The sequence below is a fragment of the Ranitomeya imitator genome, chromosome 10 (genome assembly GCF_032444005.1).
Source record: "Ranitomeya imitator isolate aRanImi1 chromosome 10, aRanImi1.pri, whole genome shotgun sequence".
In the NCBI taxonomy this organism is placed as follows: Eukaryota; Metazoa; Chordata; class Amphibia; order Anura; family Dendrobatidae; genus Ranitomeya; species Ranitomeya imitator.
In genome coordinates this window covers 32,209,612-32,231,705 of record NC_091291.1, presented here as the reverse complement: position 1 = coordinate 32,231,705, position 22,094 = coordinate 32,209,612, and the positions used below count along the sequence as shown (strand labels likewise).

At 44.4% G+C, this 22,094-nt stretch overlaps 1 protein-coding gene across 1 annotated transcript in view; it reads left to right on the top strand.

Moving 5' to 3' along the window:
* Positions 1 to 22,094, top strand: part of GYS1 (glycogen synthase 1) — a 33,512-nt gene that overhangs the window by 5,796 nt on the left and 5,622 nt on the right. The window contains exons 2-12 of the mRNA XM_069742219.1: positions 2,150 to 2,331; positions 8,365 to 8,556; positions 8,641 to 8,829; positions 12,176 to 12,320; positions 12,687 to 12,804; positions 18,396 to 18,516; positions 18,615 to 18,721; positions 19,121 to 19,180; positions 20,717 to 20,795; positions 21,531 to 21,644; positions 21,760 to 21,886. Coding sequence (XP_069598320.1) covers positions 2,150 to 2,331; positions 8,365 to 8,556; positions 8,641 to 8,829; positions 12,176 to 12,320; positions 12,687 to 12,804; positions 18,396 to 18,516; positions 18,615 to 18,721; positions 19,121 to 19,180; positions 20,717 to 20,795; positions 21,531 to 21,644; positions 21,760 to 21,886 — 1,434 coding nt within the window. The remainder of the gene's footprint in view (positions 1 to 2,149; positions 2,332 to 8,364; positions 8,557 to 8,640; positions 8,830 to 12,175; positions 12,321 to 12,686; positions 12,805 to 18,395; positions 18,517 to 18,614; positions 18,722 to 19,120; positions 19,181 to 20,716; positions 20,796 to 21,530; positions 21,645 to 21,759; positions 21,887 to 22,094) is intronic.

The following is a 22,094-nucleotide window of genomic DNA, read 5'->3' as shown; positions in this document are numbered from 1 at the left end:
TAGTGATGAGCGAACGTGCTCGTATGGTAGGCGTGCTCAGATAATATATTCGAGTCCCCGCGTCTGCATGTTTTGCGGCTGTTCGACAGCCACAACACCTGCAGGGATTGCCTAACCAACTAACAATTCCTGCATATGTTGCGGCTTGTCTATCAGCTGCGAGACATGCAATCTCGGGGACTTGAACATAGTATTCAAGCACACCGAAGACACTCGGTTAGCACATGAGCATGCTCAAATAGAACCTTTTCCGAGCATGCTCGCTCATCACTAGTAGACATCCGTTCACAGACCGGTCATGGGTATCCTGATCTGTACTTCCCACCCTCGTCTATTCCTATGAGACTGTCAAGTTTGGGTCAAGAAACCCGCGTCCAGTCCTTCTTCACGGTTCATGCACGGACGTCTGAATTCAGCCTTAAACTGTCTGAGTCTCAACGATATCTATTGCCACCAGGATCCTATTGAAGAAAGGATGTCGGAGCTGGATATCCCTATAAAGTTACTGTCCAATTGTGAGGGTCGCCAGTGCCGTAGTCGTGGCTGAGCATATCTGGTTAAGTGTCCAATTCAAACTTTAAATGTAGAACTTTACTTGGTTTCAATTGCAGCACACCCACATCAGTTACAGAATCAACATTGTACAGCACCGTTCACATCATTTACTTTCCCTGTGTCTCTTATATGTCTTTCTCTTTGTACCCGGATCGTTCCAACCCGACCAGCACTGCAGCGTTCTCCCTGTCCAAACTCACAGCGCCTGGGGGTTCCCTCAGCCGTTTCGCACCAGATCTGAGGGCATCAGCCCATGCAATAAGTTGCCACATTATGGAGCGACCTGCGTACTGTCCTGCTGTGACTCCTGTGGTAGCTCCTGCTCTGACTACCACTGTCACTGCTTCTTTTCACTGCTGCACGTTGGCCTGGTGGCCCTGGAAGGCTGGGTCCCTTTCTTTAACGTTGCAGGGCCCACTGTGTTGCCCCGGGCTCCAAAACCCTCCGGGACTGCCTGGCACTCTGGCCCTCCTGAGCTGCCTTAGCTCCCTGGCTCCACTGAACTACAACCAGGAAATCCTCCTAGCTTATCCCACAGTGGCCCCTCCTATGTTAACTATTTATCTATTCCTGACCTTCTATTAAGTCCTGAAGTGTTTCTTTCTAGTGACCAAACTCTGGTACTACTGTCCCTATAATACATAACAAAATACAATAAATATATATAGCCGCATACAGGGACATAACGGCATATACAATAATATAAAACATCCACATCTTACTACAAAAACCAGGGGGTAGGGGCAGGTACCAGTCCTTGGAACCCCTTACACCATCGATCAGATCCTGGGAAGTCATGAACAACTTGCTATTGGCCTTTGACTCTCTTGGTGGTTTTTCCTTTGACTCTCTTGGCTAGTAGAGTCTAGCTGGTGACTAAAGTTTTAGACCGTTTGTCTACCCCTGCAGAAGTCAAGGAAATTGTAGTGAAGGCATCAATGCCATAATGATAGTGATCGAAAATTTGAGTTACCAGCAAGTTTTGGCGTCCCATCGTACTTCGGGGAGTTATTTATCGGCTTCTATGGACAGGCAGTCATTCTACAAGCTTGGCTGAGGATTACAAAACACAAGATCAATAACGTAGCGGTCGCACTCTCCCTGACACCGATGTCGTCAATCCCCCTGTTCCTGTGAGATGTTCTTGGCTCTGCTGTATACTGCACATGATACCAGGAAGCCAGAGCGAGGATTTTCATATCTCATGCACTCGGGGGTGAGAGAGACTGCTGAGCCATGTGCATGGTGACTTGGATCTCACCTTTTATTTAGAGGAATCCAGCATACGTCCATTACTACGGAACATTCTGTACTGGTCACTATGCCTATCATCTCCTCTCCCCCGTGAGGTCTACAAACATGCGGTACATTGAAAAACAATTTTATTCTTTTTGGAATTTTGCAATTCTTTGACTGGTGTATCATAGCCCCATTGTCCTGGGGATTTGAGCGGGGGACCAAATCAGGGCCCCCACATGATCGAAAATCCTAAAGTTGTGCAGCTTTGACTTGCGGTAATTTCATGTTGGTGTTTTTTTGTTTGTTTTTTTGGAGGTTTTATGTTTAGAGGCTTCTTTTCTATTTCTCTCCCCAGTGGGTGGAATTTATACGGTTATACAGACCAAAGCCAAGATCACCACGGATGAATGGGGCGAGAATTACTTCCTTATTGGACCCTACTTCGAGCACAATGTACGGACCCAAGTTGAGTTGATTGAGCCTCCACATCCTGCTATCAAGCGATCCATAGATTCCATGAACGCAAAGGGCTGTAAGGTGAGAAGAAGTGAACTCATTGCAGTTCTAAACATTTCTGATGTGTCTGCCCTGTGTATTTATTTATTTTTTTTTTCCTTTTTTTATTGAATGCTTTAGACCATCTCTTATTCAGCTGAAGTGCTGAATTACTTACTGTCCACCACAAGCCTTCTCCAAGAAGAGAGGAATCATTGACCTATACACAAAATCATCTAATAATCATCTAAGTTTTAGAGTCTGTCACCCTCCCCACCCACCCAAAACAGTAACTAAACAACCTATGCAGTTATATAGGGGTCTTGGCCCTTCAGTCCACCCTTGGTGTGGCCAAGAGCTCGGCGCATCATTATGCCCTTTCGATTTGTATTCAGGCTGTCAATCAGAATGACATTCTAGGCTTTGCTACACACCATAGACCTTCGAGAAAGTGGCTCCAGACTAACTTCTGGCAGCATCAGTCCTTGGTTTTTAGGCTAAAATAGAAACCACTGTTCTCCTCACTCCAAGAGAGCTTTGAACCTTGGACTTTCCAACTACTTGACCTCAATCTGAAGGGCTCCTGATTGCCCGCAGGTAGTTGTTGAGCCCAACCATTTAGGTCTGCGTCATTTTGGTTGCCACACTCAAAGCCACCTTTTAAAGCCATCTTCCAGACTTGTTCTTAGAAAAAGGTCTTCACTGTTGATCTCTTGTGGGACCATATGTCAGTTTCTAACATTAACGCTGGGGCTTAGAAGGTATTCAGTATAGGCCACATACGGGCTAACTTTTTGTTCAGCCCTGAGATTTAAATAAAAATTTAATAAAAGGCAAATTGAAAAGTGTTTTTTTTTTTTTCCCCCCATATGATGTTGTAGTTTTAACCCCTCCAAATATTTGATCAAAATTGTCTGTAATTTAGCTGATCAATCACACAAAATGATTAAAAGCCAACGCGGTCGTCCTCTTTTAGCAGAAGGCGTTCAAGCATTGGCCATACCAAAAAAATCTAATTTGTAAAATATTCCTACAATCTCTGCTTTGGTCATTTTTGGATGACGTTGATCTGATGTTTATGGGCAGTTCAAGAGTTAACTCTGTGTAATAAGTGGTTAGACTTTAAGAAATAAAAGCTCCTCGTGAACTTTTACTCCGCAGTCAAAGTCTTTATGTGAGGCAAGGCGGCATTCCTGTAATGTAGTGTATGAGCTCTTACATAATTTATTGCATATCTGTCGGTTACATTACACATGTAGACAGTGACAGGAGACTGCGCAAAACCCTAAAACTAAGTGCATGGGTAGATCAGAGGGACTTACGACAAGAAAGGTACCGTATATGGGCCCACTGCTCATCCTAGTCCCCCAAAGTCGCTGCCCTTGTCTACCGAATTCTATTTATCAAAGCTTTCATACCTGAATTCTGGCGTAAAAAGTTTTTGAAAAATTTCAAAATTTAGGCACAACGCCTAAACTTTGTTGCCTTTTGGCATCTTCACACCAGAATTTCCCTGCTCCGACAGAACGGGTGGAGCAGGATGCGGCTGTGGTTACCGCCGTTCATCAAATTGATGGCGGACAAAATTCTTACTCCAGCAGGGGCTGTAGTAGGATTTGTGGCAAGGGGCACACAAAGGTGTACACCGTTTGTCCAATGCTTCTGAGTAGTACACTTCTTTATGAATCGGGAGCACCCCTGCCTCAATTTGCTGCTGAAAATTTGTGGGATATCAAAACCGCCAAATTGTGTGAATTTTTACAATTTGCTAAAATGTAAAATCCCTACTGGAGCTCACGGACGGGACCTAGAGTTGAGCAAAAAGATCTGCAGGACCTTGATCTAGTGGCCACATCTAGTGCCCTGCGAACCTTCTAACTACATCATCCTCACTCCCCCCATCGGATTAGTAAGCCACCACTGCATGATGTCGCTGTTAATCAGAAGAGACAGCAGGGATTTAGCAGGTAGATTTGTGGGACCCTTGTCCAAGGGTGATGCTGGAAGTCCATGGTCGCCAGAGCTCTTCGAGCCTCCAACTACCTACCAGGTCCCCGCTTCCTTTCTCGCCTCTTGTATTGTGGTGCTATATACATGCTCAGGACATGGCTACAAGCTACTAATTGTAAGAGGCGTAGGGATGTAGTAGGAGATTTGCAGGCTCAAGTCCTGCGACCACGGACTAACAAAATGGCCTGCAGGCCATCAATTTGCTCAACTCCAAAGGAGACCCAAGTGGTGACCTCTGTCTTATGCCATCATGGGGCATATAGAAGGGAAACTACTTCTTTAGCCTAAAATAAAAAGAATGTGACATGTTCACTTAGGTACAACTTCTGTAATTTTTCACTTGCGAGATTCCGAGTGGGGCAGAGTTGTCCTAGCTCTTGACGTATTGGATGATAAATTTCAGTTTCATTGAGTGGAGTCAGTAACACTTCAATCAGTCTTATCGAACACTAGAACCCAACTCTTGAGCGTCATTATTACACTTTTGTCTTCCACCTTGTGACTTTGCTAAAAGCCCTCGCCGTCCCCCTTCCGTCTGGGAGTTCAGGAGCACATGTTTGAGTGCTAATTTTGGCCTTCCTCCGCCATGACCTGATGTTATGCAGGGATTTGGTTACAGCCCCATTGAAAGGTCAACTCTAAAAATTGTAAGTCACGCTTGTGTTCGGCCTCGGGTTCCCGGACAGGATCGCGGAGTCAGTTTGGTGTCAGAGACTCGTAATTGTCCGGACAGCTGAGATGCCGGTGAGAAGGTGATAGAGCGGAGGTCAGGGAGTCCTCGTGAAAGCGGTCTTGTCTGTCACATAAAGGTCAGAGATAAGCAACCGAAATGTTAATGACATTAGCAAAGTGAATCATGGCAGCATGTATACCGGGGGACCTCCAAAAACAGAACCCTGACTCTTCCTGAAACAGTCCTAGAAATCAGAAACTGTGCACACAATTGCTGGGCGAAGTCTGTACTCTGCCATGTTCACATCTTCATTGAAGAAAACTGGATCCTCAATGTAGATTTTTTTTTTTACTTTTTAAAGTGGATTTAGGAGCATTTTGTGTGCCATCACCGTAAGCTGGTACCTAGCACCGGCTGCAGGTCCTCTTATGACAAACTTCCAGTGGGTCCATCTTCACTTCTGATTTTTCCTCCATGCCCTCGATAAGTAATAATTCATATTTTAATTAAAAAAAAAAAAACTACCATATTACGTATACCCAAATATACTGCCGACTTTGCAAGTTTCCCACCTACAAGGAATGGAGAGGTCTGTAATTTTTATCGTAGGTACAGTTCACCTGTGAGAGACAGAATCTTAAAAAAAAATCCAGAAAATCACATTGTATGATTTTTGCATAACTAATTTGCATTCTATTGCATGGAATAAGTATTTGATGCAATAGAAAAAACAGAACTTAATGTTTGGTGCAGAAACCTTTCTTTGCAGTTACAGAGGTCAGACGTTTCCTGTAGTTCTTGACCAAGTTTGCACACACTGCAGCAGGGATTTTGGCCCCCTCCTCCATACAGATCTTGTCCAGATCTAATACACATATAAACACACCCCCACACACACACATATATATATTGTATGGTATTTTATTAGTTACTCATGCGGCAAAACCAAATATCTTCCTTTTTTTACTTTTTTAAGAGGTTTCAGGAAATGGGAAGGAGTCCGTATTACTGCAGTTTCCTGTGCCTGCCAACACAAGGCTGGAATTCTAAGCCACTCTTTCTCCCTCCTCCATACTACATGGCCGTAATTTGAGACCAGTGTGCCAGCCACAGTCACTGGAATCCACTGAAGAATTTATATGGCTTTACGCTGCGCAAGCCAGACTGTGAAAATCCCTCATTCCCCCCCCCACCACCACCTAATACCAGCGAAAACTAGTACAGCAAGCATGGGATTCCATTGTTCTTTTAGAGTTACGTAAACTGGCCCCGATCATGTCCAGAGATATAAGGATTATATATTCCGGATGTCCATCGAGAGATCTATAGCTCACGGAAATCGCTAGGAGCAAAGCCCAACGAGTGCAAGGAGCGGGTTTCTCCCTACGCGGGTCATGTAACTACGCTGTGTTTACATTTAACAGAATTTCCCCTACCCCCCCCCCCCCGACGTGATGCACATCCTGACCATTCTGCCGTTTGTATATGAGGTTCATACGTTCATACAGTGAGCTATGTATAAAAAAATGGTTTGTCACAGCTCTAAGCAAGGGGAGGATTCAGCCCCTGAGTGAGGTCACCACAAGAGGAGTGCCTTGGTTTTAGGCTGGGTGATAACTGAGTGGGACAGGAGTCTTCCAGTGTCTTTTGTCCAAGGTTTAGCTGAGAGACGGGTGATACATCTTGATATATGCTCGCCCATCCCCCACAGCTCCATAACGAACTGTCACGTCCTCTGAGGTGAATTCCGCTGCTAATTTGGGTTGGCTCCGGACCAGTTATTAATTAAGAAATCGGAGCTGGTGGCAGCGGTTTTGTCCTGTGCAGTTGGGAGTCTTTGTAGCGACTGGCGGCGTTGATAATCATTGTTCCCGCCTGAGTGGGAGTAGTTAGATTGCCCTCGCTGCAGTGTGCCCCTTAGCCAGTACAAACTAAGGCAGCCTTTCTGGCGACTAATTATCCTGGGTGCAGTACCCTGTCTGACCTGAGGGTAAAGGGGGTGCCAGAGCTGCAAGTTCCAAACCGAAACTGGGGAGTGGGATATAGATAAATCTCCTTCAGAAAGAACTGGGACAACCAAACAACCCTGGTTCATGACAAATTGGTGTGAGTGGTGGGGATGATAAAGGTATCCTCCCCGTGAACCGGGACAAGAGGCAATGATATATTTTATATATTATATTCTCGATGATCTCATTTTCCCAAAATGTACATAAAATCTGAATTTATTATTATATAAGATTTTATGTATGGTACATTTTGGGAAAAGGTGATTTAGAATATAAAAAAAAAAAAAAAAAAAATCTTTTTAAACATCTAAATAAAAAGTAATATATTTGATATTGCAGCATGAGTAATCCATAAAATACCATATTTATCTCGCTTTCAAACAAAATAGAAAGCATATTTTGAAAAATAGAACAGAATTTTAAAGAAAAAAAAATCGGTCATACGGATACCAATGAGATAAAAACGACAAGCTAAGAGTCTTTAGGTGAAGTGACTGCAGGACATGTCGCCATGTTTTGTTTTTCCAGTTTTATAACTTTTTTTTTATTTTTTAAAGGTACCTTCCTAGACCCTTGTCTTGTAGTTAGGGATTACTCCACAGTGTATAAATGGCCCGAATTACAGAATATAAAGGTCCCCTCTAGTACAGGCCCGTATACTTCAGAACGACAAGAGGTACTGTATGAGGAGTCCAATGTGTGGCCACCCAGTCTCTATTAGTAGACGTATTATACCACCACCTACTGGACAGTACCAGCACTTTTACTTTTTTTGTATTGGGTTTAAAGGAAAGCCATTGTCAGAAAAAAAAAAACAACAACAACAAAAAAGGTAGAAACAAAACTTGAGCAATACCTCTTTTTTTTTTTTTTTTTTTTCTTTTAATTTTATGATCTTTATTAAGATTATTTTTTGTAATATTGCAATTTTCACACTAGCCACTGGGGGGATTCTTTTTAGACTCGTACCTCCTGTCCTTTCAAAAAGAGTTTACAGCAGTCTCCTTATCATCAGAGGCAGGCACTTCTATTCGCAGCTTGTAACATAGGATCCACCAATCACAATAGGCGATGTCACAGCTCCTCCTCCCTTCACCATGACCTCTGCACATGCTCATTAGATGCCTCATTGTCTGTTCAGTTCTGTTAATGTGGACTTGAATATTCTGAAACGGCAGTGGCCATTGTGAGCATTTCAATATTACTATTTGATTTTCTTTTATTTTTTTTAATACATATTATGTGGGGAAAAAAATGCAGGGAAAAAAAAATTAAAGGGAATCTGTCAGTAGGATGAACCCTCCTAAGCCGTCTATGTTGGCATGCAGGTCATAGAAAATTGATTAAGATGATAGAAATGAGCAGCCTCTCTGTTTTGCACAGATCTACTTTGGCCGCTGGCTGATAGAAGGCAGCCCGTACGTAGTCCTCATCGATATTGCCGCCACTGCCTGGAGCCTGGACCGCTGGAAGACTGAGCTGTGGGACAGCTGCGCCATAGGGATCCCCTGGTACGATAGAGAAGCCAACGACGCTGTCCTGTTCGGCTTCTTAACCGCGTGGTTCCTGGGTGAGGTGCGTGCGTCGACTGGTAAGACTGACCCTAAGTAGCTCACGCTATCCTGGCACCCCTGTCCTTACCACTTTTCATGCTCAAAGTTTGCAGCACAATGCGGTGATGAGAAGCCCTTCATCCTGGCCCATTTCCACGAGTGGCTAGCCGGCATCGGCTTATGCTTGTGTCGAGTCCGGAAACTCCCGGTAGCCACCATCTTCACCACTCATGCCACCCTCCTGGGCCGATACCTGTGTGCCGGAAGCGTGGACTTCTACAATAACCTGCAGACGGTGAGATCTCTACTATGTATAGATGCCATATGGTCTATCCATGCTGTGATATTTTAGCTGTAGGAAGGTCTAGGACCTCCTGGGATCTGCTTATCCCCAAACTTCAGCCATACTCCTGTGGAGAGTTGGGTGATTTACATGAGATATTTGCACCCCATAACTTCCTGAACTTAAGTTCTCCGAGCTTGGTGGAAGAACATGACCAGCCACACAGTCTGGACCTCAGCCCCATCCAACGGCTAGAACAGATTGTGAGCCCAACCTCTCCCCAAACATCAAGTTCTGACCTCTCAAATGCTCTTCTGGATGAAGGGTCAAAAATTCCCACAAATGCCTCCAAAATCTTGTAGAAACCCTTCCTAGAAGAGTAATAATAATAAGATAAGTAGTGATGAGCGAGTGTACTCGTTGCTCGGGTTTTCCCCCCCGAGCACACTCGGGTGATCTCTGAGTGTTCGGAGATTAAGTTTTCATTGCTGCAGCTTAATGATTTACAGCTACTAGCCAGGCTGAGTACATGTGGGGGTTGCCTGGTTGCTAGGGAATCCTCACATGTAATCAAGCAGGCTAGTAGCTGTAAATCATTCAGCTGCGGCAATGAAAACTTAATCTCCGAACACTCGGAGATCACCCTAGTGTGCTCGCTGAAAACCCGAGCAACGAGTATATTCGCTCATCACTAATAATAATCTTTATATAGCGCCAACATATTCCGCAGCGCTTTACAGTTTAACAGTTTCAAACGCAAGTTATAAGTAGTAACGTTAACAATACAATAATTTAAAACACAATAAGATGACCCTACTCGTGAGAGCTTACAAAGTACAGGAGCTTATGTACAATGATGTATTTATAATGATGGTCCAGCCATCTTCATGGGGTGGGGGATATACGGAGATTGTGAATTGGGCTACACATGTGCCCTTACACATAAAATGACTTTTATTAGGGAATGTGATAGGCCGCTCTGAAGAAATATGTTTTGAGGGAGCACCTAAAACTATGCAAATTGTGGATGGTCCTGATATCTTGGGGTAAAGCATTCCAGAGGATTGGCGCAGCGCGGGAGGAGATGGGAGTGGGAGGTACGGATTAGTGCAGAGGTTAGTCGGAAGTCATTTGCAGAGCACAGCGGTCGGTTAGGCCGATAGACAGAAATGAGGGAGGAGATGTAAGGGGGTGCCGCACTGTGGAGAGCTTTGTGGGTGAGAACAAGTACTTTGAATTGTATCCTGTAATGAATGGGCAGCCAGTGTAACGACTGGCGAAGAGCGGACGCGTCCGAGTAACGATTAGCCAGATGGACGACCCTGGCTGCTGCATTAAGGATGGAATGGAGAGGGGAAAGTCGAGTGAGGGGGAGGCCAAATAATAGAGAATTGCAGTAGTCCTGGCGGGAGTGGATCAGGGCGACAGTGAGGGTTTTTGTTGTCTCCATGGTGAGAAAAGGGCGGATTCTAGAAATGTTCTTTAGGCGTAAGCGGCACGAGCGGGCAAGAGATTGTATATGGGAGGTGAAGGAGAGATCGGAGTCAAACATAACACCCAGACAGCGTGCCTGCTGCCGGGGTGTTATTATGGTGCCACCCACGGAGAGGGAAATGTCAGATTTAGGGAGGTTAGTAGATGGCAGGAGCAGAAGAAGTTCAGTTTTGGAGAGGTTGAGTTTCAGATAGAGAGTGGACATGATGTTGGAGACTGCGGACAGACAGTCGGTGGCGTTCTGTAGTACAGCGGGGTAAGGCCAGGGGATGACGTGTATAGTTGTGTCATCAGCATAAAGATTGTACTGAAAGCCAAATCTGCTGATGGTCTGTCCAATTGGGGCCGTGTAGAGGGAGAAGAGCAGGGGGCCAAGGACTGAGCCCTGAGGTACCCCAACAGTGAGAGGAAGAAGAGATGAAGTGGAGCCAGAGAACAGAACACTGAAGGAGCGGTCAGAAAGATAGGAGGAGAACCAGGAGAGAACAGTGTCCTTAATGCCTAGTGACTGGAGCCTAGAGAGTAGGAGAGGGTGGTCAACAGTGTCGAAAGCTGCAGAAAGATCGAGAAGAATGAGCAGAGAGTGGTCACCATTACACTTTGCTGTCAGAAGGTTGTTGGTCACTTCGATGAGTGCAGTGTCTGTCGAGTGTAGGGGTGAAAGCCAGACTGTGAAGGGTCTAGGAGGGAATGAGTGGAGAGGTAACGGGTAAGGCGGGAGTGTATCAGGCGCTCCAAGAGTTTAGAGATGAAGGGGAGATTGGAGACCGGTCTGTAGTTGTTTGTGCAGGATGGGTCGAGAGTGGGTTTCTTTAGTAATGGAGTAACGATAGTGTTTGAAGGCGGATGGGAAAATGCCTGAGGAGAGGGAGAGATAAAAGATTGTAGTTAGGGGAGTTGTGACGACTGGAGAGAGAGGCTGAAGGAGGTGTGAGGGAATGGGGTCGGTGGTGCATGTAGTCGGACGAGAAGTATAGAGGAGCCTGGAGACTTCTTCTTCTGTGATGGGATCAAATGTGGAGAGTGAGCCAGGGCTGTTTTACTGTGCTTGGCGGTTCTGAGGGTGAGGGGAGCTACTTGGTCCAGGGTGTTTCTAAGAGTGTCATTGAAGTGATGTACAGCCAGATCAGGACAGGAAAAAGAGGAGATTGGGGACAATGATGAGTGTAGGGAGTCTGAAAGTGTATGAGGGTTAATGGCTTGTAGATTTCTGAATGTGCGGTAGGTAAGAGTGTGCTGGGGTGAGCGAGGGATTGTGAGTGTGAAGGAGAGAATGTTGTGGTCAGAGAGGGGAAGCGGTGAGTTATCTAGGATGGAGATTGAACAGAGCCGGACGAAGACCAGGTCCAGGGTGTTACCATCTTTGTGTGTTTCAGAGGTTGAGAGCTGTGAGAGGCCTAGAGAAGTGGTTGGTGATAGAAGCTGGGATGCAGATGTGGAAGTGGCGTTGTTAATGGGGATGTTGGTCTCACAGGATAAGGGTTGGGGGGTTCTGAGGACATGAAGTGCGGCAGCCAGGCTGAGAAGTGGTCAAGGAACTGGGTGGGCGAGCCTGGGGGCCAATATATGACCGCTACTCTGAGGGAGAGGGGACGAGAGAGCCTGATTGTGTGGACCTCAAAAGAAGGGAATGAGAGTGATGGCGCTGGGATATCTCTCCCAACCCTGGTATACATATAGTGTATATTTTAACGTAGTATTTCCTAAAAGTGGGCTTTCTAATACAGACTGTTCCTTGACTTATTGATCCCGTCTTGTGCTTATTGTCCTGATTGAATCTGAAGAGCTGTATAGCAGAATGCGGTTTTATGTGCCCATTATAACGGCTGAACAACCACATTAACCCAAGCTCATCTGCTGACAGTTTAATGTAGATAAGGAGGCTGGCGATCGGCAGATCTACCACAGATACTGCATGGAGCGCGCTGCGGTCCAGTGCAGCCACGTCTTCACCACGGTCTCTCAGATCACCGCTATAGAAGCTGAACATCTGCTGAAACGCAAACCTGGTAAGGGAGGGGTATAACATTATGAGACTCCTTTGTATGCCTGGGGCCTTATTAAAGGGGGCATTTTCCATTAAATTGACGTCTTACCCACTATAACTTGTTCCATCAGATAACATTGAGTAGTCTTTATACAGTCACTGGAAGGGGATGCATCTGATTCTCTTCAAACTTAGAAAAAAAGACCGTAGACCCGGCCTTAAAAACATAAACAATCACTAACTCTTCTACACAGACATCGAAGATCGATATTGGCATTTGTATAAAATCACACGCCTGCTCAGATAATCCCCAGAATTTAATGTCCTGTGTGAATCGGATTATTTGTATTCTGCAATCATTTTTTTTACTAATGTTTTGCATTTTCAGATGTTGTGACCCCGAATGGCTTAAACGTAAAGAAGTTCTCTGCCATGCACGAGTTCCAGAACCTCCACGCTCAGAGTAAAAACCGGATCCAGGAGTTCATCCGGGGGCATTTTTATGGGTAAGACAATGGCACTGTAAACCCTTCTCACCTGGTCAAGCTGATTTTTTTTTTTTTTAAAGAACGTTTCCTTTTCAGGAAACACTATTTACCTGAAGATATAGGGTTAACATGCTGGTAAAGCTATTAAAATGCTGTCCGGTTGTTATACTGAAAGTGCGGCTACTGGGAGAAACCAACCTTTTTCTTCCCTGGAGCTGCCAACAAATAATCCGTTCGCCTATATATGGGATGGTGAATAATTTATTTAGCTCTGTGATCAGGCCGCCATCTAAACTGAGCAGAGGTTGGGAATTCATCCCACAACTCCATCTAGTCTCTAGGAGACTGTCGGATATAGCCGAGCACAAACACTTTATAAGTCCCTACTGACAGGTTCTTGGTAATGGTAAAAATGCTGAGTAATGTTCATCTTGTGCCATTTCCTTCTTTCTTATCAGCAATTACCTGATTTTTCGGATTATAAGGGATCACTCCCACTTGTGCTCATCTTCGTTTTTTTTTTTTTTATCAGCGCGGATCAGATTGCGATCGGATTGATTAAAAAATCGTAGTGTGCTGTAAGTAGATGTGAATTCCAGATTGCCGCTACCAATGCAAGTCAATGGGTGCGAGAAAAAAATCACACGGCACTCAAACCATGCGTGTGCTGTTAATTTTTTTTTTTTTTTTTTATGCACCCATCTCATAACCCCCACCCCCCCCACCCCCCCCGACATTTCATCAGCCAATTACAGTACATTAACTGTACAACCCATCTGAATAAAAGATGTATAGATTAGATAGAAATAGGTCAGTCACATATACAAATAGTACAATGCATGTGCAGCTTACTGTACATATATTTAATGAATACATTTTTGAAAAAAAATGGCATGGGTTCCTCTGAAATTTAATAATCAGCAGAGGGAAAGCAAACAGCTGGGCACTGCTATTTACAGCCAGCAAAGTGGGTAGTAAATATGGAGCTTCCCATGCTATTAATATCAGCTAACTGCTGTATACTTAGCCTTTACTGGTTATTTAAAATGGGGGACCTGTATAATTAATAACCAGTAAACCTAGGCTGAGAGCTGAAATTAATAGGCTAGGGAGAGGCAATGGATATTGGCCCCCTCCCAGACAAAAACATCTGCTCTCAGCTGCCTCAGAAATGGCGTATTCATAAGATACACCAAATCTGGTGCTTAGCCTTGCTCTTCTCACTTCCTTTAGTGAGGTGGCAAGTGGTGTAATTGTATTGGGGTTGATGTCAGCTTTGTATTGTATTGCACAGGGGTTAGTAATGGAGAGACGTCTAGAAGACACCCCCCCCCCCCCCATTACTAACCCCATAGTCCTATTGTAAATAAACACACTGAATAAAATCCTTTAATTGAAATAGACACGGATGCTTTTGTTTGAAATAAAAATAAAAAAAAAAAAAAGTTATAAAGCCCTCGTCACCTGTAAAAGACCAAAAATAATAAACAAGCATATCCCTCACCTGTCCGACTTGAAGATAATTCTCCAATGATCATGTTCCCTGTAAAAGAAAAAAGTAAACCACTATGTGAAGGATGGCACCAGAGAGATCATGCAGAATCCCACCACTTGTGAAGAACCCGCACCTCGCCCATCTGCCTGACGTCACTATTACATCAGACGGATCGCGTAATGTGGTCTCCCCACTTTCACCAACGTGATGTTCTGCAGCCCCCTAGGGACAAGTAAGATCAGCTTGGTACAGTTTTACAGAAACCTGTTGTGAATTCTGTGACAGAGCTCCCTCCTGTGGTCACAAGTGGTACTTCGGCTGGTTCTCTCTGTGAGCTTCCGTTGGTGGAGGAAAGTGGTACTGCGACTTCTGAGTTTCCTTCCTCAGGTGATGTGGTGAAGTCGTTAGGTGCTGCTCTATTTAACTCCACCTAGTGCTTTGATCCTGGCCTCCAGTCAATGTTCTAGTATTGGACCTGCTTCCTCCTGGATCGTTCCTGTGGCCTGCTGCTCTGCATAGCTAAGTTCCGCTTTGCTATTTTGTTTGCTGTTTTTTTTGTCCAGCTTGTCTATTTGTTTTTTCCTGCTTGCTGGAAGCTCTGGGACGCAGAGGGTGTACCTCCGTGCCGTTAGTTCGGTACGGAGGGTCTTTTTGCCCCCTTTGCGTGGTTTTTGTAGGATTTTGTGTTGACCGCAAAGTTACCTTTCCTATCCTCGCTCTGTTCAGAAAGTTGGGCCTCACTTTGCTAAATCTATTTCATCTCTACGTTTGTCTTTTCATCTTAACTCACAGTCATTATGTGTGGGGGGCTGCCTTTTCCTTTGGGGTATTTCTCTGAGGCAAGGTAGGCTTATTTTCTATCTTCAGGCTAGCTAGTTTCTCAGGCCGTGCCGAGTTGCATAGGGAGCGTTAGGCGCAATCCACGGCTGCCTTTAGTGTGTTGGAGAGGATTAGGGATTGCGGTCAACAGAGTTCCCACGTCTCAGAGCTCGTTCTTGTTTTTTGGGTTATTGCCAGGTCACTGTATGTGCGCTGACCTCTATGTCCATTGTGGTACTGAATTACCTTTCATAACAGAAACCCCCTGTCCACATGGGCACAGGGAGTGAGAGGATGTGACCCAGACAGTCACTGACATGGCAGCACACACAACCCTGACTGTTATGATCCGGTGACCTTGGAGCTGTATGAGAACTTTCACTGGAGAAAGTGGCCACTATACTGACCGCATATACTGAACTTAACACCGCAACTAGAAGTAGCCGTGGAGTGTACCTAACAATCCTAGACACCTCGTCACAGCCGGAGGACTAAATTCCCCTAAAGATGGAAATCAGAATACTATCTTGCCTCAGAGAAAATCCCCAAAGGATAGACAGCCCCCCACAAATATTGGCGGGGAGTCGGAGAGGAAAAAACATACACAGGCAGAAAAAACAGGATTTAGCACAGGAGGCCACTCTAGCTAGATAGGACAGAATAGGACAGAGTTCTGTGCGGTCAGTATTAAAACCCTTCAAAAAAATCCACAGCAGGATATACAAAAACTTCCTACATCTAATTAAAGATGTAGGAGCGTATATCTGCAACTCCAGCGAATCCTACAATCAAAGCAGGAATACAAACAAAAACAAGCACACAGCAGTGTGCCACAGATACAAAAACAAGACACTTATCTTTGCTGAAATTGGCAGCTAAGCAGGTGAGGCCAGGCAGAGAACCAATACTTCCAAAGAAACATTGACAACTGGCCAGGGCTAAAGGATCCAGCACACCTAAATATCCCAGTCAGAATTGTAATTATCCGATACACCTGGCCAGGACTGCGAGTCAGAGACAACTGCATTCCCACCAACAACCACTGGAGGGAACCCAAGAGCAGAATTCACAACACCTGACATGCTGAGGCCCCTTTCTTTTACACCAGTGACACAGCATCTGGTCAGCCCGGTAGGACTGCCACCAGTTCATTGTTAGATATACTCCAAGTCCGTTAACGGGATTATATCAGGCCAGAAATCAGCCTCAGTAGCATGGAAAGTTAAGCCGAAAATATGGACGCATGGATTTGTGGATCGAGATAAAGAGCAGCTGAAGATTAAGTTAGAAATTTTATTGCCTTAAGGGCCAACTAGACAGTTCGCTATATACACGATGGTTACATATATTCAATGGTCAGATATGCAAATATAGATAGTGGTAGGACAAAAGATATAAGCACATGGATCATGTCCATTACCGGGTTGATGTTCAACAAGGTGTACTCTGTGCCACAGGGAGAATGGACGACCAGCTGGTTACCTAGGTCCTGCATAGCACGATACTTGACATGAACCCTCCCCCCCCGCCCCCCCCATATGAAGTGGACTGCATGCCTAAATGAGAAATGGACCACATAGCCTTACACTAGCCTTTATTCCCTTTCTGCCCCCTGGGCTGATCCTAAATTCCCTCTCCTTGCCTCCAGCAGCTAAAAACTCCAAAACTTAAGATGGGTCATGATTCCATAATGGCCCGTCCTAGGGAGGCAGTTTTGGCACCCTCTGATCCGGCTGGCCATCTGCTACATGTTGATTAAACACCTTTTTGCTATCTGATTCCTACTAGCCATGCTACGAATCTTTCCACCCTGTGGTACTAGAAAGGATTGAGACCCTGGAAGGTGTTCAGCCCATTCCAGAGATCTCAAAAAGGTAACCTGTGTGTGGCCAGGATTTAGAATAAGTCCATATTCTTCTTAAGAAATCATCTGTTGGAACAAAGATGTTAGACTGCATGGTACCCACATGGCAAGCAAGCCATGTGGGTACCATGCCATACCTGTTATGTTTGCTAATGACAGGTGTTATGAAGGCAATCCAGAAACACAGTGTGCTTAGCGATCAGAGCGCACACAGTGATCTGACAAATACCCAAAAATACAAGAACGAGCTCTGAGACGTGGAAACTCTGTAGACTGCACACCTGATCCTATCCTAAACACAACTAAAAGCGGCTGTGGATTGCGCCTAACAACTACCTAGGCAACTCGGCACAGCCTAAGAAACTAGCTAGCCTGAAGATAGAAAAATAGGCCTGACTTGCCCCAGAGAAATTCCCCAAAGGAAAAGGCAGCCCCCCACATATAATGACTGTGAGTAAGATGAAAAGACAAAACGTAGGGATGAAATAGATTCAGCAAAGTGGGGCCCGATATTCTAGGACAGAGCGAGGACAGTAAAGCGAACTTTGCAGTCTACAAAAAACCCTAAAGCAAAACCACGCAAAGGGGGCAAAAAAAAACCACCGTGCCGAACTAACGGCACGGCGGTACACCCTTTGCGTCTCAGAGCTTCCAGCAAAACAAAAGACAAGCTGGACAGAAAAAAAGCAACAAAAAAGCAAAAAGCACTTGGCTATACAGAGCAGCAGGTCACAGGAACAATCAGGAGAAGCTCAGATCCAACACTGAAACATTGACAAGGAGCAAGGATAGCAGCATCAGGCGGAGTTAAGTAATGAAGCAGTTAACGAGCTCACCAGAACACCTGAGGGAGGAAGCTCAGAAGCTGCAGTACCACTTGTGACCACAGGAGTGAATTCAGCCACAGAATTCACAACACATACCATGAGCTTAGCTGGCTCAAAGTGTGAGATCTGTCGTACACAGCCTTTTGAGGCTTGACCTCCCTGCAGAGCTAGGTGTTCTCACAGCTGAACGCTGAAGGGGTTTTTATAATCCCATGCCAGTTGGGATACAAATAATTTTACATCAGTCATATCTCCCATAATGTGCACACACCATATTCCTCACCTGTCCGACGAGAAGATAATCCATTTGTCCCTTGACTAGACTAACTCTGCTATATCTAGTTGCCACGATGAACATTGGCATAATGTGGACATTTAGCCTGGCAGCTCTACTGCACACGTTACCACACTTTGATGTTCCTTCCAGACATGACCGATCACATAACATAAATGGTCCTTCAGCTTTGGGATCTGCAGTTTCTGGGAGATCATTTTGGGGCAGGAAGTGAGAACAGTTCATTTTGTGAGTTACTGAGTGTAATTTTATGGAGCTACAATTTTTTTTTTTTTTTTATTTTGTACCTGATTTTAATTTCTCTTTCAGACACCTTGACTTCAATTTAGACAAGACCCTTTTTTTCTTCATCGCCGGTCGCTATGAGTTCTCGAACAAAGGCGCCGACATTTTCCTGGAGGCCTTAGCCAGACTAAACTATCTTCTTAGGGTGAGAATAAAGCCGGGTTATCATAGGCCTCTTGTATAGTTATCAGTGGACCTCAGTGACGGCGCTGCTTCTTGTTCTTCTTCTTCTTCTTGCACCAGGTTAATCAGAGCGACATCACCATTGTGGCCTTCTTCATCATGCCGGCACGGACCAATAATTTTAATGTGGAAACACTAAAGGGTCAAGCGGTTCGGAAACAACTGTGGTAAGTGCTTAACGGCGCAACAAACCCAGAAACCAAGAATAAAAATGGAAAATAAAAAATAAATAAAAAAAAAATGTCAGTCAGTTTACGCCTCTTCACAAAAATTATAAAGTGATCAAAAAGTCACATGCACCCAAAAATATACCAGTAAAAACAACCTTCGGCCCTGCAAAGAAACCAGCTCTTACATCACTGTCACCGGAAACAACTAAAGTTACAATTAAAAAGAGCTTTGTTGTAAAGGCCAAAATTGCCTGTGACGCCAAGGGGTTACCTGGTCATTTATTATTATTATTTTATTACCATGTCATTTTAGACAATCTTTTTAGAAAGTTGGCAACTTCATGAGTTAATGGTTTCCATACAGATTTTTTTTTTTCTTCCATATTTTGTCTGCAGGGATACTGCGAATGCAGTAAAAGAGAAGTTTGGAAAGAAACTGTACGAGTCCTTACTAGTGTAAGCGATAGTCCGAGTTTGTGTGTGTGTGTATATAACATATTTTATTTACAATTGCAGTAATGTTGGCCAGAGGTGGCCATACATTTACATGCCACTGTGTATGCATTGTCATGTAAAAGTTCATGTGAACAGTTAAGCAAGTTGAAGGTAAAATGATCTCCAAAAGCCATGAAGTTAAAGATGACACATTTCCTTTGTATTTTAGACAAAAAAAACTAAATATATTTTCATTTTTACATATTTAAAAAATTACAACAAGGGAAAATGGGTCAATGCAAAAGTTTGGACACCCTTAATACCTTGTAGCGCCCCTTTTGCAAGTATCACTGCTTGTAAGCGTTTTTTGTAGCCAGACAAGAGTCTTTCAATTCTTGTTTTGAGGGATTTCCATCATTTTTTTTTTTTCCTTGGAGAATTCTTCCAGTTCTGTGAGATTCCTGGTATGTCCTGCATACACTCTGAGGTCTGGCCATAGATTTTCAATGATGTTCAGATCAGGGGACTGTGAGGGCCACTGTAAAACATTCAGCTCTCACGTTTTGAGGTTGTCTGTTGTAGATTTTGACGTGTGTTTAGGATCATTATCCGTTTGTAGAAGCCATCCTCTTCCTTTTTTCACCTTCAGCTTTAATACAGATGGTGTCATGTTTGCATCAAGAATTTGTTGAAATGTCCTTTAATCCATTCTTCCCTCTACTAGTGAAATGTTCCCCATGCCATTGGCTGTAACACAACCCCAAAGCATTATTGATCCGCCCCCAATGCTTAATGGTTGTCGAGATGTTCTTTTCCTGAAATTCTGTGCACTTTTTTTCTTCACACATACTTTTGATCATTGTGGCCAAAGAATTCTATTTTAACCTCATCGGTCCACAGAACTTGTTTCACAAATTAATCAGGCTTGTTGAGCTGTTCTTTTGCATACCTCTGAATTTTATGGTGAGTATGCAGGAGAGGTTTTCTTCTGATGACTCTCCCGTGGAGACAATATTTGCGCAAGTGTCTCTGAACAGTAGAACAATGTACCACAACTTCAGAGTTTGCCAAATCTTTCTGAAGGTCTTTTGCAATCAAGCGGGTGTTCTGATTTGCCTCTCTAGCAATCCTACAAGCAGCTCTTGATTAAATTTAGCTTGGTCTTCTAGACCTTATCTTGACCTCCACACTTCCTGTTGAATGTCATTTATTAATTACATTTTGAACTGAGGAAAGGGCAACTTGAAAACTCTTTGCTATCTTCTTATAGCCTTCTCCTCCTTTGTGGGCCTCCACCATTTCCATTTTCAGAGTGCTAGGCAGCTGCTTAGAAGAACCCCCATGGCTGCTGTTTTTTGGTGCAAGGTTAGAGGAGGCTGGGTTTTCACAAAGCTGGGAAATTTGCATCACCAGGCCTTTCCTAATGATGATGGTGAACAAGCCATAGCCCTAACCTGCTAATTAAGGGCTGAAACCCTGTGTTTTCGGCAAAAGAGAAAAAAAAAAAAAGGAAACGGGTCATCTTAGTGTGATTTGGCTTTTTTTTTCCTTTTGCAGAGGGAATCTACCAGACATGAATAAGATGCTTGATAAAGAAGACTTTACTATGATGAAGAGGGCTATTTTTGCTACACAGGTATGATTTTGTCAAAGGTCTTGTGTAGGATTAGAAAAAACATGGTCTCGGTCTTCCAAAAAAATAAATGAATTGCGTGCCCCCCATTCACTCTTCTGTCTGCTGGTTGAGTAGAATATTGCAGCTATGGTGATTATGAAATTTTAGACCACACACAAGCTGTAGACAGGGCACTGCTCTTAGAGGAAGGCAGCTAGTAAAAATGAACTTTATTCCTCACTGGAGCCGCTGGCTTTCAGTCATGCTGGCGAGTCCAGCGCAATTACAGTCACCACTTGCGGCACTGACACTGGCGGCTGTAACCACGCCCTGACACCGACTGACAGACACTCTGCAGTGCATCAGCCGGCTGTCAGTCAGTTCTGGGGTGTGGTTACAGCCGCCGTAGTCAGTGCTGCAAGTGGTGACTTTAATTGCTCCGTACTCGCCAGCATGACTGAAAGCCGGCGGCTCTCACGAAAAATTCAGTTACCGTAATTTTCTCCTTCTGTACTGCGGCAGGACACGTTTTCATAACTATTTACCAGTAGATTAACCCTACATCTGCTGGTTAATGCTTTATCAGACTTGGCAGGTTCCCTGTAAGCTGGATCAGGTGATCGGTGGTTGTCCTTAATGGCCGATTGAGCTTTCCGTAAAGTTTTCGGTTACCCTTGATGTGATGCTGCAATGACTGAATTACCTACTTTTGTTAGTTTTTTTTTTTTTTTTTGTTTGTTTGTTTTTTCCCTACAGAGACAATCTTTCCCTCCGATCTGCACCCATAACATGCTGGATGACTCCACAGACGCCATCTTAAACAGCATCCGAAGGATCGGACTCTTCAACAGCAGTGCGGACCGGGTGAAGGTGAGGACGGCACGGTATAGCCAATAGATATGCCATTAATATACGAGATGGGGTATAATCAGAGCCGCCCCAGTAACTTTATTCTGCCTTCATCTTGTTTCCTTCTTTCTCACAGGTCATTTTCCATCCAGAGTTTCTTTCCTCTACGAGTCCTCTTTTGCCGGTAGATTACGAGGAGTTTGTGCGGGGATGCCACTTGGGCGTCTTCCCTTCTTACTATGAGCCTTGGGGCTACACACCCGGTAAGCTACGATGTTCCATATGTTCATCTGGGTTAGGGGACATTGGTGTACTTACATTGCTTTTATCCTGGGTTACAACTGAGATTGTTTGTGAGAGATGCAATGTTGGCACCATAGACACTGTGTCGGTGATGTGCAGGTAACTTAAAGGGGTTGTTACATATTTTTTTTAAATTAATTACATACCAGATGGATCCCATGGAAGTGG